We start from the raw sequence: 12517 nt of genomic DNA, 5'->3' as shown, positions 1-12517 counted from the left end.
GCAAGACATGATGTTGGGGGCCATTGAAGGGTACCTAAGTACCTTTTTTTTATTATGGCATAATGACCAATTTGGATTATTACTGAAGTAGACATATGCTCTATAAGTTGGTACCAAAAGAGAGTGAAATCTGGTTATGCTTTGGTAAGCCTTAATCAATAGAGAGTGAAATCTGTTCTTAATAATGATCTTGATCTAGTTTCTTCTTGAATTGATGCAAACTGCTGAGTTTTATTTTCTGCTTAATCAATTGCTTAGTACAATACATCCCATATTACATGATAATTTGGTTACATTATGTAGAATCATTCGCTTAGAAGACAATCACGTATGGATGAGTTTTTTGAGCACACTCATACTCGCAAAGAGGATAGGACTCAATGGGTTGATGAACACTCCCGAAAGACAAAGGTAACTTACCTTTATTAATTGTAACTATTTTGTTATCTAATTATTATACATTATTAATACTTATAGTAGTTTATCAATAATTTTTCCTCATTGTAGGATATATTTCAAGAGCGTATGTTTCAGGCTGACCAAGAGCGGCAGGCTGCTATAGAGGCTGGTGTAATTGATCCACCGCCTGTCTCTGAGGAAAGCATATGGATTGAGACAGTGGGTGGAAAACGAAGAGGTAGGGTATATGGCATGGGTGAGGTAAGGGACTCTTCCATGGTGCGGCCTCGAGTTGATGGGCCAACCACGACCACCAGCGCTGATGTTTTGGATCTTAGAGAACAAATCATAATACTCAATAGGGAAGTTGAACAACATGCCGCTAAATATAGAGAGCTTGAAGACCGCTACCAAAGGGAGAAAAGAGAGTGGCAACAGACTATTGAATCCTTGCGTGAGGATCTCAACACCAGTAACTCACAGATGGATCAATTTAGTCATCAGTTGAGCAGTTTGACTGAGTATGTGAGAGCCATGGGTCCTAGTAGTTCTGGATCACGTGTTCCCCCACCTCCTCCTTTTACTTTCCCAAGCTCTCAGAAAAGCACAGCCCCAGCCCCAGTCCCAACCCCAACACCAGGTAGAAAACTTCCACCTATTCTGCAGCGACCAGGACAACCACAGAGTTCTCAAAGGGAGGATGATTCTGACGACGATTTTGATGACTCAGATGATTATTTAGACGAGTATGAGTAGGTTATTTTGTAACACCCTAACTACCAAAGCTCACGCTTCCGGCTGCGCAACTCTGATAGCTCGGACATTACGACGACACTTATACTATTTAATACTAAAATATGAGCCTGTTTGAAACTTTAAATCGCAAATACCGTTCCCAAAAATACTTTCGTTCGATAACGTACATCCAAAGAAACCATACAACTTACGAAAACTCATAAAGAGTACATCCATATATATACTTACATATACAAATAATATTACAGACATTAACCAATACAATTCCTATCCCTCTCACAAAATATATCGAGATAAAGGCGATGGTACAATAATTAATAATCTAAAGCAATACAGAACATCACAGCAATAACTAAATAAATTCTTCATAACTTCAGCGCCCAAATCCTGAAAGGGGAAAAATGTAGGGGGTGAGAACATCATCCTCGAAAGGGTTCTCAGTAGAGGGTTTTTGGGAATTACTGTAATAGGATACATGAAGATAAACCGTACCAGTGATTAATAACCGTCCTATGCCTCTTTTCAAAAACAACAGTTTACAAATAAAAGTAAAGTCGGAAATCTTTTCTGAAAGAGGAACCATTCAATTCTCAAAACATCAAAAGCCTTTCAAAAAGGTTTATCTATACTGAACCAAAATAACCTTTCATATCTTATTCCAAAACAGAACCACAAAACCGAAATCAACCATCGGTCCATCTCATTCAACCACGGCCCTAGGCCCAAACAATCCAGCCACAACCAATCCACCACAATCCAACATAGTTCCAGAAGCAAACACAAGTAGGAAGATGCAAACACAAACAAACAGTTATTGCAAATAGAACAATTAGCAGTTAATCACATAGGCAAACCAAGTACAATATGCATACCCAAACAATATCACATAGATGCATATGATGCATGTCTGTCCCTAGCGGCTGATGATATCATCTGTCGGTTACCAAGCCAACCCGACGTGTCCGGTAGCTAACCCGGACACAGTCTCTCTGTTGCGCATTATTATCATTAGAGGGTATTTGCGCCCTGTCGCCATTAGAGGGTATCTGCGCCCTGTCGCCATTAGAGGGTATCTGCGCCCTGTCGCCATTAGAGGGTATCTGCGCCCTGTCGCCATTAGAGGGTATCGGTGCCCTGTCACCCTTACAACAGAGAGAAAACACAAGCATACTCGCTTACAACTTTCATCTCAGCCATTCGGCTTAAATTCACAAATCATTCAATTGCATACATGCATTTATATTCAATCATGGATCACCATCCATCTCAGCCATCCGGCTCATGGTTCAATTCAGAACCAACCAATTTATCAATAAATACAGCCCTTCAGCTTAAATTCATAATTCATAGCCAGCCATACGGCTTATAACTCGTTCGGCAATCCGCCATAAATCAATATCACACACAGCCATTCCGGCTCACGGTTCAATCCAGAACCAGCCAATATTCATAATCATACACAGCCATTCTGGCCCATAACAAAAACAGTACTTCCATCATTCAACATCATCAAATTCATAAAACCGGCATTTAAGCTATAACTCACTTTTCTCAAGCCATTTCACTTTGAAATCAAATTTCAACTCTTTTCAGCCTTGGCTTTAAAGGATCTCATTTTCTCAAATCATCTCAGGCTCATAAGCCAAATTTTACTCAAAGTGAGTTCCCTTTTTAAAACAGAGCCACTCTTGGCATTCTCTTTCCAAAACTTCCAAAACCATGGCAAGTTAAGGATTTATTTCAAAGCATTCAAAATCACCCATCCAACAATGGGATTTTATAACAAAAGTTTCTCGGCAGAGTCCCAAGTCTTTAGGGAAGGTCAACTTATATAAATTCCTTAAAATTCATTGAAACTCTTAAAATCATAAATCCTCGGTTCAAGTAAATAAAACTGAATTTATTATAAGACCGAGCATACAAAATCACAAGTTCCAACCCGGTCCAAAAATCAACTCATTTGAAACGGAACCGGTTCATTTGAATCAAACCATTTTCAGGTTTCTTTTTGGAACCCATTTTTCCAACTCTTCCAAAATGCCTCAAACTTGATTACTCAATCAAAAGTCTAGGTTCCTTTAAAAATCACTAAAACCCCATTTTATATTGAAATCAATATTAAAACATCCTTCTTTCCTTCAGTGATTCAAATGGTAAAAATAGTTCATTTCTAAATAAGCCGAACTCAACGCATAAAGTTCATTAAATAAGTTAAGCTTGAAAACATAAATATTCTCTTAATAAATCAAATAATACAATTTCTCAAATCCAACCCTTTTTAAATAACTTTTCAAATAAGACTAGGATTTTGTAGAAATTTCGGCAGCACCTCCCCTAAAACTTGGACCTTTGCCACCCGGTTCGGGTCCCAACTAAACCATCCCTCATTCCTTTTCAACAGCTCAAAACCAGAAATCAATTTAAAGCAAGCTAAATCCAACAATCGCCTCAGTGGCGTATCTCAAAGATACCATTTCAAAATCAACTCAATATCAATCGATATAACTCATTTCCAAAGCTTTAAAGAAACGGTTCAATAACAAATCACTTGTCCAAAACCAAATCAATTAAAATGAACCAGGCTAAATTCAAAGGTACATTCGACTTTTCAAATCATCAAAGTAATTTACTCAAATCAATTCAATCCTCAACGGATTAAACTCAGATTTCAAATCTTTAAAGAATCAACTTCAAACATTACATTTCACAAAGCCGCACAACAATTCAGCCCAATCAACATCCATAATCATTCGAGTCAATCAAATAATACATAAGGTAGATACAATCACTAAATACACAATATCTCACATCAGTATCCATATGTAATAATTCCAATACATAAAACATAGTTTTTAGAAAGCGCCCCTACCTCAAAACGCAATTCCATAATCCAAACGTCTCATAGAGTCTTTTCCGCCTCATCCCGAAATCAATAACAACCGCAACCTCAGCTTCAAGCCACATTCGCAATAACCATAGCAACACTAATCGCAACATACAATAATCAGGACTCAATCTTATAGCGATTAACGCCGCAAAACCTCAGCGTATGATAACAGAATAGTAACCAGAGAGCCTTCAAATCAAAAACGCTTACCGAACGAAGAAGGAATGGCTGAACCGGAACAGAGGCGATCACCGAACCGGCTTGGCGGCAATCCGGCAGCCACCTCAAGCGGCAGCGGCGACCGAACTCCGGCGATGAAGACTGAAACCCACATACAGAAACGGTAAGGCTTCCAGAATCTTAAACGAACGAAAAACCGAATTCAAAACCCTTACCGGCCAACTTTTCCGGCGACGGCAGAAGTAGCCAGAAGCTCTGGCGGTGGTTCCGGTGGCCTCAGAACTCCGGCGACAATATCAGAAGCACCAGCCAAGCACCGCGGAGCAGCAGATCAGTAGAGGTGGAAGTAGGCGGCAGGAACGGCGGCGTTAGCTTCGCGCAACTCGGATCAGCGGCGGTCCTTGGGTAGTGACGCGCACAACGGGACGCGCGGCCTCCCTCTTCCTCTGCCTGGTTCGGCGATACCAGCACCAAAACCCACGGCGGCGACCATGGCAAGCGGCCTAGCCAGTCAGTGACGGCAGCGGAGATGCACGGCGGCGCAGCTCCGCGCGGTGGGTCGCGCTCCCTCTCTCCTCCGACGGGAACTTTCCCTCTCCCCCTCTGCCCTTCGCGCGGTCCTGGAGGCAGCGTCATGGGTCGGCGGCGACGTGGTTGGGTTGCGACAACAAGGCGCGGTGGCGGCGGTGCGAGTCCACCTCTCCCTGTTTCGCGAGCTCGACGGCGGCAAGTCCTCCTCCCTCTCTTCCTCTTCGGTCAGATGGCGACATGGTGGTGGTGCAACCCAGTACACCGGCGCGACCTCTTCCCTTCCCTTCCCCCTCTCCGCGACCAACAATGCTTCCTGGGTGTGTGTGTTGTGTTTTCTGATTTCCCCCTTCCTGATTCCCGTTCTTCTTTTCCCTCTGGTTCAAAGAGCCATGTGTGTGTGCTTAGTTAAGGTAGGGCTGCGCAGCAAAGACAGTGAAGAAGAGGGTTTGAGGCTGCGCAGCATGAAGAGAGAATAGAGGGAAGGGTATGCTGAATTAGGGTAAGGGGCAATATAGAAATTTCACATAAAATAGGGATAATAGGGTAAATGAAACCCAAATTAAATCCAACACTAATTGTATATAGAAAATACTATTTGCTCCTCATTTTTACAAATTATTTTTAATAAAATGCCCAAATCCAAAAATTAGAAATAGCATACTTAATTTCTTCATTTTCCAAAATAGCAGTAATAATATTTAAAATATTACTTATCCAATCCAAATCATATAAAATCCTTATTATTTCATAACTATCAACATTATACTATAAATATAGAGAATAATCCAATAATTATAAAATTGGATAATAATTATAACTTATCTCAAATCCAATAAATCAAAACTTGCCTTAATTATCTTTAATAAAATAATCTTTGAAATTAAGGCTATAAATAACTATATGATTTGAGACTTGATCATAAAAGACTTTTCAAATATTCTGGGTCTTACATTCTACCCACCTTATAAAAATTTTCGCCCTCGAAAATTGATACAAAATGAAAGAAATTCCATAACAGTTCACCCTTGAACACATTTGAGGAAGAAGCAAAAATATCTTAAAATATAATCTTACATACGATTTTCAAATACCTTGATTGTCATAAGCAAAAGGATGTAAAGGTAGGAGTGTGATTGCAAAGCAAACGTTTCAAGGTAGGCTCAATGCAAAAGATAACATGGGTCAATCATGTGTTAGAAGGGCAAGGCATCAAAGGCTATCAAACAGGATGGAGTTAAAACGACGTGCTTAACCTCCGCACACTAATCTCATATTAACCTCAAAGTCTCAACTTTCCAACTCCATCAAGCACTTTACAAACCCCAATTTCGATCATTAGCCTGACAACCACAAATCCGTTCGCAAGGAACAAAACGCCCACCACTCGTAACGCTGCACACCTACCGTTTCAACTTTCATATACACATATCACATCTTAAAGAACTAACGCATCGCGTCTATAAATCGCACGTGATATCAAACAATTCTCGAGTCTACTCAGAAGGATACAAGATTCTAGCAAGGAGAAACGATATCAAGGATAGTACTCATAGATTAGAAAGAATATATCCAATTCCAGACAACAAGGATGCTCAAGTAATGAAGTTTGCTAGAAATAAATCAATTGACAACTTCAAAGATAACCCTTGGATCAAAGAAGTTCAATAGGATCAACAAGAAAACCAGCACATCAGTTTGAAACAAACTCAAACTGAGTCGATGAAGTATGAGGTTTACAGAAGAGAATATTTCAAACTCAAGACAAAGCTCAGAGAACTCAAGAGCACGATTACAAATACTTTCGAATACATTGTTTTTAAAAGAATCGAAAACTTGCAAGAAAGTCACCTCGCAGTTTAAAAGAAGGTTAAGCAACAAACACCCTTCAAAAGAATAACAAAAACATAAACGTGGCTTTGCTTTAATACAATTTCATGTTGAAACAGAACATGTAGAATTTTAAAACAAACTGTACACAGGTTTTGGCTAAGAGCAAAAGTATTTCCTCAACTATTTTGGAAAGATAGTTAGGTGTACAATCTTAATCAAAAGCAATCATAAAACTTGGAAGAGAGATCGAATGCTCGTTCAAAAATTCTCAAAATCCATATTCAAACAAGCGTGTATAACCTTTATAGCGAGGACAAAAGAGGAAGTTAAACTCTCTTTAGAAAAGAAATTCCGAGATAAAATTTTGCTTACAATTTGGTAAGAAAATAAGTGGTGCGTTACAAACGAACAGGTTTCCATTAAACAATGAAGCTTCTCAAAACTTCATTTAAAATAGCACATGTCGACTTTAAATCGTCTTTGTCAAAATTGAACAATGGCTTCAATTTCAATCAAGCAACAGAAAAATAAATTCAGTTTAGAACCTTTTCAAAGAGAGTTCAAAAGTTCAAAAAGTTCGAAACAAGAATCCAAGGTATACTTGAAATCACCATCTCAGAAGGATATCCAAGAAAATTAGGATGTACTTAAAAAGAGTCAAGCCAAGCAAGAAAGGATCTTAAACCAAAATAGTTCAAACAATATCCACTAGGCATGAGACATCAAACAAGCTTTCAATTGATTCAAAAGAATACAAAAGTCATAGGAAAAGACAACCCAATCATTAGTAATTTCTCAAGAATAAATCTTTAACTAAAACTTTTGTAAAGATAATGAGAGGATATATAAATGATGCACTATTTTGAAACGAATCAAGCTAACTCACATAAGAATGAGATTCACGAGATTGGATAAACCAAGATCAATGGCAATGCTCACAAGATGTAAGAAATTAGTTAAAACAAAATCAAGTATGACATTCATAGAGATGATAGGTTTAACAAAGAATTTAGTCCGTTCATAAGAAAAAAGCTATGAGTCCAACATTTTCAAAAGAACAACAGTGGCATAAACCATGTAGTATGCTAAATCAAACTCAATTCAAAATAAATTAAGTAAAGTTTATCAAACGAAACTCAACCGGGATAAAAGCGAGAAATCCCCTTTCTTTCCAGAATTTGAAAAACACCTCAAATACATAACCAAACGAAGATGTACATTGGAACTATTGTAAAATTACTAGAAAGTCAAACTGTAATTTTTAAAGCAAATGAAGTTCCGTAAACCGGTAAAAATACAGGCGAGGTATTGGAAATAGATAGTTGCTAAGCGGTATGAGTAATCTTCAAAGTTTCATATATAGATAAGTATACATCTATTCAACAGCAATCTTCATAAAATCTCAAAATCTCAAACTTGGCTGTAATCACTGTCAAATAAGAGAAGAACCGAATCAACAATTTCTCTAAGAATGGACTCAAAATCCCGGAGTTAAAAATGCACAGCGCAGAAGGACAAGTTCAAAGCTATATCGAAGAATACATGAATCAAGAAGAATTCAGACAGAGGAAGATAGATGCAACAAGGATTTTAAGCAAGCATATGCACTTAAGGTCAAACAAGATTGCATATGAATAGAGAAACAGAGCGGAAACATCAAATTACTTTTCTAGGGAATTAGCAAACAAGAACTTCAAGTTAGGCTATGAAAGAATAAGTCGACTCGAACAGAACTCAAGACCCATAACTGAGCAGCCTCGAGAAATAGTTTCTAGCGTTCCCAAAATCCGCGATTCGCTTTATTCAAAACTCGTATACCATCTATGATAACCCATTAGTGCTTTCATATACACAAGTCACTAGTATTAAGCCGGCCAAACTTAATACCAAGAATTATGCAATGCAAGACTAACAGCGTTAATCAATAGATCGTCATGTGCATAAAGCTTTAATTCTCGTCATTCGACAAGACCTAATACATGACAAACGTTCAGAGTATGCAATTGAAGCATAGTCAGTCCATTCCTCAGGCTCTACAGGAAGAACTGCTCTGATACCATAATGTAACACCCTAACTACCAAAGCTCACGCTTCCGGCTGCGCAACTCTGATAGCTCGGACATTACGACGACACTTATACTATTTAATACTAAAATATGAGCCTGTTTGAAACTTTAAATCGCAAATACCGTTCCCAAAAATACTTTCGTTCGATAACGTACATCCAAAGAAACCATACAACTTACGAAAACTCATAAAGAGTACATCCATATATATACTTACATATACAAATAATATTACAGACATTAACCAATACAATTCCTATCCCTCTCACAAAATATATCGAGATAAAGGCGAGGGTACAATAATTAATAATCTAAAGCAATACAGAACATCACAGCAATAACTAAATAAATTCTTCATAACTTCAGCGCCCAAATCCTGAAAGGGGAAAAATGTAGGGGGTGAGAACATCATCCTCGAAAGGGTTCTCAGTAGAGGGTTTTTGGGAATTACTGTAATAGGATACATGAAGATAAACCGTACCAGTGATTAATAACCGTCCTATGCCTCTTTTCAAAAACAACAGTTTACAAATAAAAGTAAAGTCGGAAATCTTTTCTGAAAGAGGAACCATTCAATTCTCAAAACATCAAAAGCCTTTCAAAAAGGTTTATCTATACTGAACCAAAATAACCTTTCATATCTTATTCCAAAACAGAACCACAAAACCGAAATCAACCATCGGTCCATCTCATTCAACCACGGCCCTAGGCCCAAACAATCCAGCCACAACCAATCCACCACAATCCAACATAGTTCCAGAAGCAAACACAAGTAGGAAGATGCAAACACAAACAAACAGTTATTGCAAATAGAACAATTAGCAGTTAATCACATAGGCAAACCAAGTACAATATGCATACCCAAACAATATCACATAGATGCATATGATGCATGTCTGTCCCTAGCGGCTGATGATATCATCTGTCGGTTACCAAGCCAACCCGACGTGTCCGGTAGCTAACCCGGACACAGTCTCTCTGTTGCGCATTATTATCATTAGAGGGTATTTGCGCCCTGTCGCCATTAGAGGGTATCTGCGCCCTGTCGCCATTAGAGGGTATCTGCGCCCTGTCGCCATTAGAGGGTATCTGCGCCCTGTCGCCATTAGAGGGTATCGGTGCCCTGTCACCCTTACAACAGAGAGAAAACACAAGCATACTCGCTTACAACTTTCATCTCAGCCATTCGGCTTAAATTCACAAATCATTCAATTGCATACATGCATTTATATTCAATCATGGATCACCATCCATCTCAGCCATCCGGCTCATGGTTCAATTCAGAACCAACCAATTTATCAATAAATACAGCCCTTCAGCTTAAATTCATAATTCATAGCCAGCCATACGGCTTATAACTCGTTCGGCAATCCGCCATAAATCAATATCACACACAGCCATTCCGGCTCACGGTTCAATCCAGAACCAGCCAATATTCATAATCATACACAGCCATTCTGGCCCATAACAAAAACAGTACTTCCATCATTCAACATCATCAAATTCATAAAACCGGCATTTAAGCTATAACTCACTTTTCTCAAGCCATTTCACTTTGAAATCAAATTTCAACTCTTTTCAGCCTTGGCTTTAAAGGATCTCATTTTCTCAAATCATCTCAGGCTCATAAGCCAAATTTTACTCAAAGTGAGTTCCCTTTTTAAAACAGAGCCACTCTTGGCATTCTCTTTCCAAAACTTCCAAAACCATGGCAAGTTAAGGATTTATTTCAAAGCATTCAAAATCACCCATCCAACAATGGGATTTTATAACAAAAGTTTCTCGGCAGAGTCCCAAGTCTTTAGGGAAGGTCAACTTATATAAATTCCTTAAAATTCATTGAAACTCTTAAAATCATAAATCCTCGGTTCAAGTAAATAAAACTGAATTTATTATAAGACCGAGCATACAAAATCACAAGTTCCAACCCGGTCCAAAAATCAACTCATTTGAAACGGAATCGGTTCATTTGAATCAAACCATTTTCAGGTTTCTTTTTGGAACCCATTTTTCCAACTCTTCCAAAATGCCTCAAACTTGATTACTCAATCAAAAGTCTAGGTTCCTTTAAAAATCACTAAAACCCCATTTTATATTGAAATCAATATTAAAACATCCTTCTTTCCTTCAGTGATTCAAATGGTAAAAATAGTTCATTTCTAAATAAGCCGAACTCAACGCATAAAGTTCATTAAATAAGTTAAGCTTGAAAACATAAATATTCTCTTAATAAATCAAATAATACAATTTCTCAAATCCAACCCTTTTTAAATAACTTTTCAAATAAGACTAGGATTTTGTAGAAATTTCGGCAGCACCTCCCCTAAAACTTGGACCTTTGCCACCCGGTTCGGGTCCCAACTAAACCATCCCTCATTCCTTTTCAACAGCTCAAAACCAGAAATCAATTTAAAGCAAGCTAAATCCAACAATCGCCTCAGTGGCGTATCTCAAAGATACCATTTCAAAATCAACTCAATATCAATCGATATAACTCATTTCCAAAGCTTTAAAGAAACGGTTCAATAACAAATCACTTGTCCAAAACCAAATCAATTAAAATGAACCAGGCTAAATTCAAAGGTACATTCGACTTTTCAAATCATCAAAGTAATTTACTCAAATCAATTCAATCCTCAACGGATTAAACTCAGATTTCAAATCTTTAAAGAATCAACTTCAAACATTACATTTCACAAAGCCGCACAACAATTCAGCCCAATCAACATCCATAATCATTCGAGTCAATCAAATAATACATAAGGCAGATACAATCACTAAATACACAATATCTCACATCAGTATCCATATGTAATAATTCCAATACATAAAACATAGTTTTTAGAAAGCGCCCCTACCTCAAAACGCAATTCCATAATCCAAACGTCTCATAGAGTCTTTTCCGCCTCATCCCGAAATCAATAACAACCGCAACCTCAGCTTCAAGCCACATTCGCAATAACCATAGCAACACTAATCGCAACATACAATAATCAGGACTCAATCTTATAGCGATTAACGCCGCAAAATCTCAGCGTATGATAACAGAATAGTAACCAGAGAGCCTTCAAATCAAAAACGCTTACCGAACGAAGAAGGAATGGCTGAACCGGAACAGAGGCGATCACCGAACCGGCTTGGCGGCAATCCGGCAGCCACCTCAAGCGGCAGCGGCGACCGAACTCCGGCGATGAAGACTGAAACCCACATACAGAAACGGTAAGGCTTCCAGAATCTTAAACGAACGAAAAACCGAATTCAAAACCCTTACCGGCCAACTTTTCCGGCGACGGCAGAAGTAGCCAGAAGCTCTGGCGGTGGTTCCGGTGGCCTCAGAACTCCGGCGACAATATCAGAAGCACCAGCCAAGCACCGCGGAGCAGCAGATCAGTAGAGGTGGAAGTAGGCGGCAGGAACGGCGGCGTTAGCTTCGCGCAACTCGGATCAGCGGCGGTCCTTGGGTAGTGACGCGCACAACGGTGGGTCGCGCTCCCTCTCTCCTCCGACGGGAACTTTCCCTCTCCCCCTCTGCCCTTCGCGCGGTCCTGGAGGCAGCGTCATGGGTCGGCGGCGACGTGGTTGGGTTGCGACAACAAGGCGCGGTGGCGGCGGTGCGAGTCCACCTCTCCCTGTTTCGCGAGCTCGACGGCGGCAAGTCCTCCTCCCTCTCTTCCTCTTCGGTCAGATGGCGACATGGTGGTGGTGCAACCCAGTACACCGGCGCGACCTCTTCCCTTCCCTTCCCCCTCTCCGCGACCAACAATGCTTCCTGGGTGTGTGTGTTGTGTTTTCTGATTTCCCCCTTCCTGATTCCCGTTCTTCTTTTCCCTCTGGTTCAAAGAGCCATGTGTGTGTGCTTAGTTAAGGT

At 39.4% G+C, this 12517-nt stretch overlaps 1 protein-coding gene across 1 annotated transcript; it reads left to right on the top strand.

Annotated features, from left to right (window-relative positions):
* Nucleotides 1-323: 323 nt before the first annotated feature.
* LOC112744699 (uncharacterized) lies at nt 324-1159 on the top strand. The gene is made up of 2 exons (XM_025794404.3): nt 324-411; nt 508-1159. The coding sequence occupies exons 1-2, from the start codon at nt 331-333 to the stop codon at nt 1153-1155; spliced, it is 729 nt and encodes a 242-aa protein (XP_025650189.1). The 5' UTR covers nt 324-330; the 3' UTR covers nt 1156-1159.
* The last annotated feature ends 11358 nt before the right edge of the window (nt 1160-12517 follow it).

The sequence above is a fragment of the Arachis hypogaea genome, chromosome 2 (genome assembly GCF_003086295.3).
Source record: "Arachis hypogaea cultivar Tifrunner chromosome 2, arahy.Tifrunner.gnm2.J5K5, whole genome shotgun sequence".
NCBI classification, from domain to species: Eukaryota; Viridiplantae; Streptophyta; class Magnoliopsida; order Fabales; family Fabaceae; genus Arachis; species Arachis hypogaea.
The sequence above is the reverse complement of the archived record's forward strand: the minus strand, read 5'-3'. Positions and strand labels throughout refer to the sequence as shown.

What these genes read in the sequence shown, in the direction of transcription:
- LOC112744699 (XM_025794404.3), top strand. Translation starts at nt 331, where the DNA reads ATGGATGAGTTTTTTGAGCACACTCATACTCGCAAAGAGGATAGGACT. An exon ending in AACACTCCCGAAAGACAAAG is followed by an intron (nt 412 to 507) that starts GTAACTTACCTT and finishes TCCTCATTGTAG; the next exon opens with GATATATTTCAAGAGCGTAT.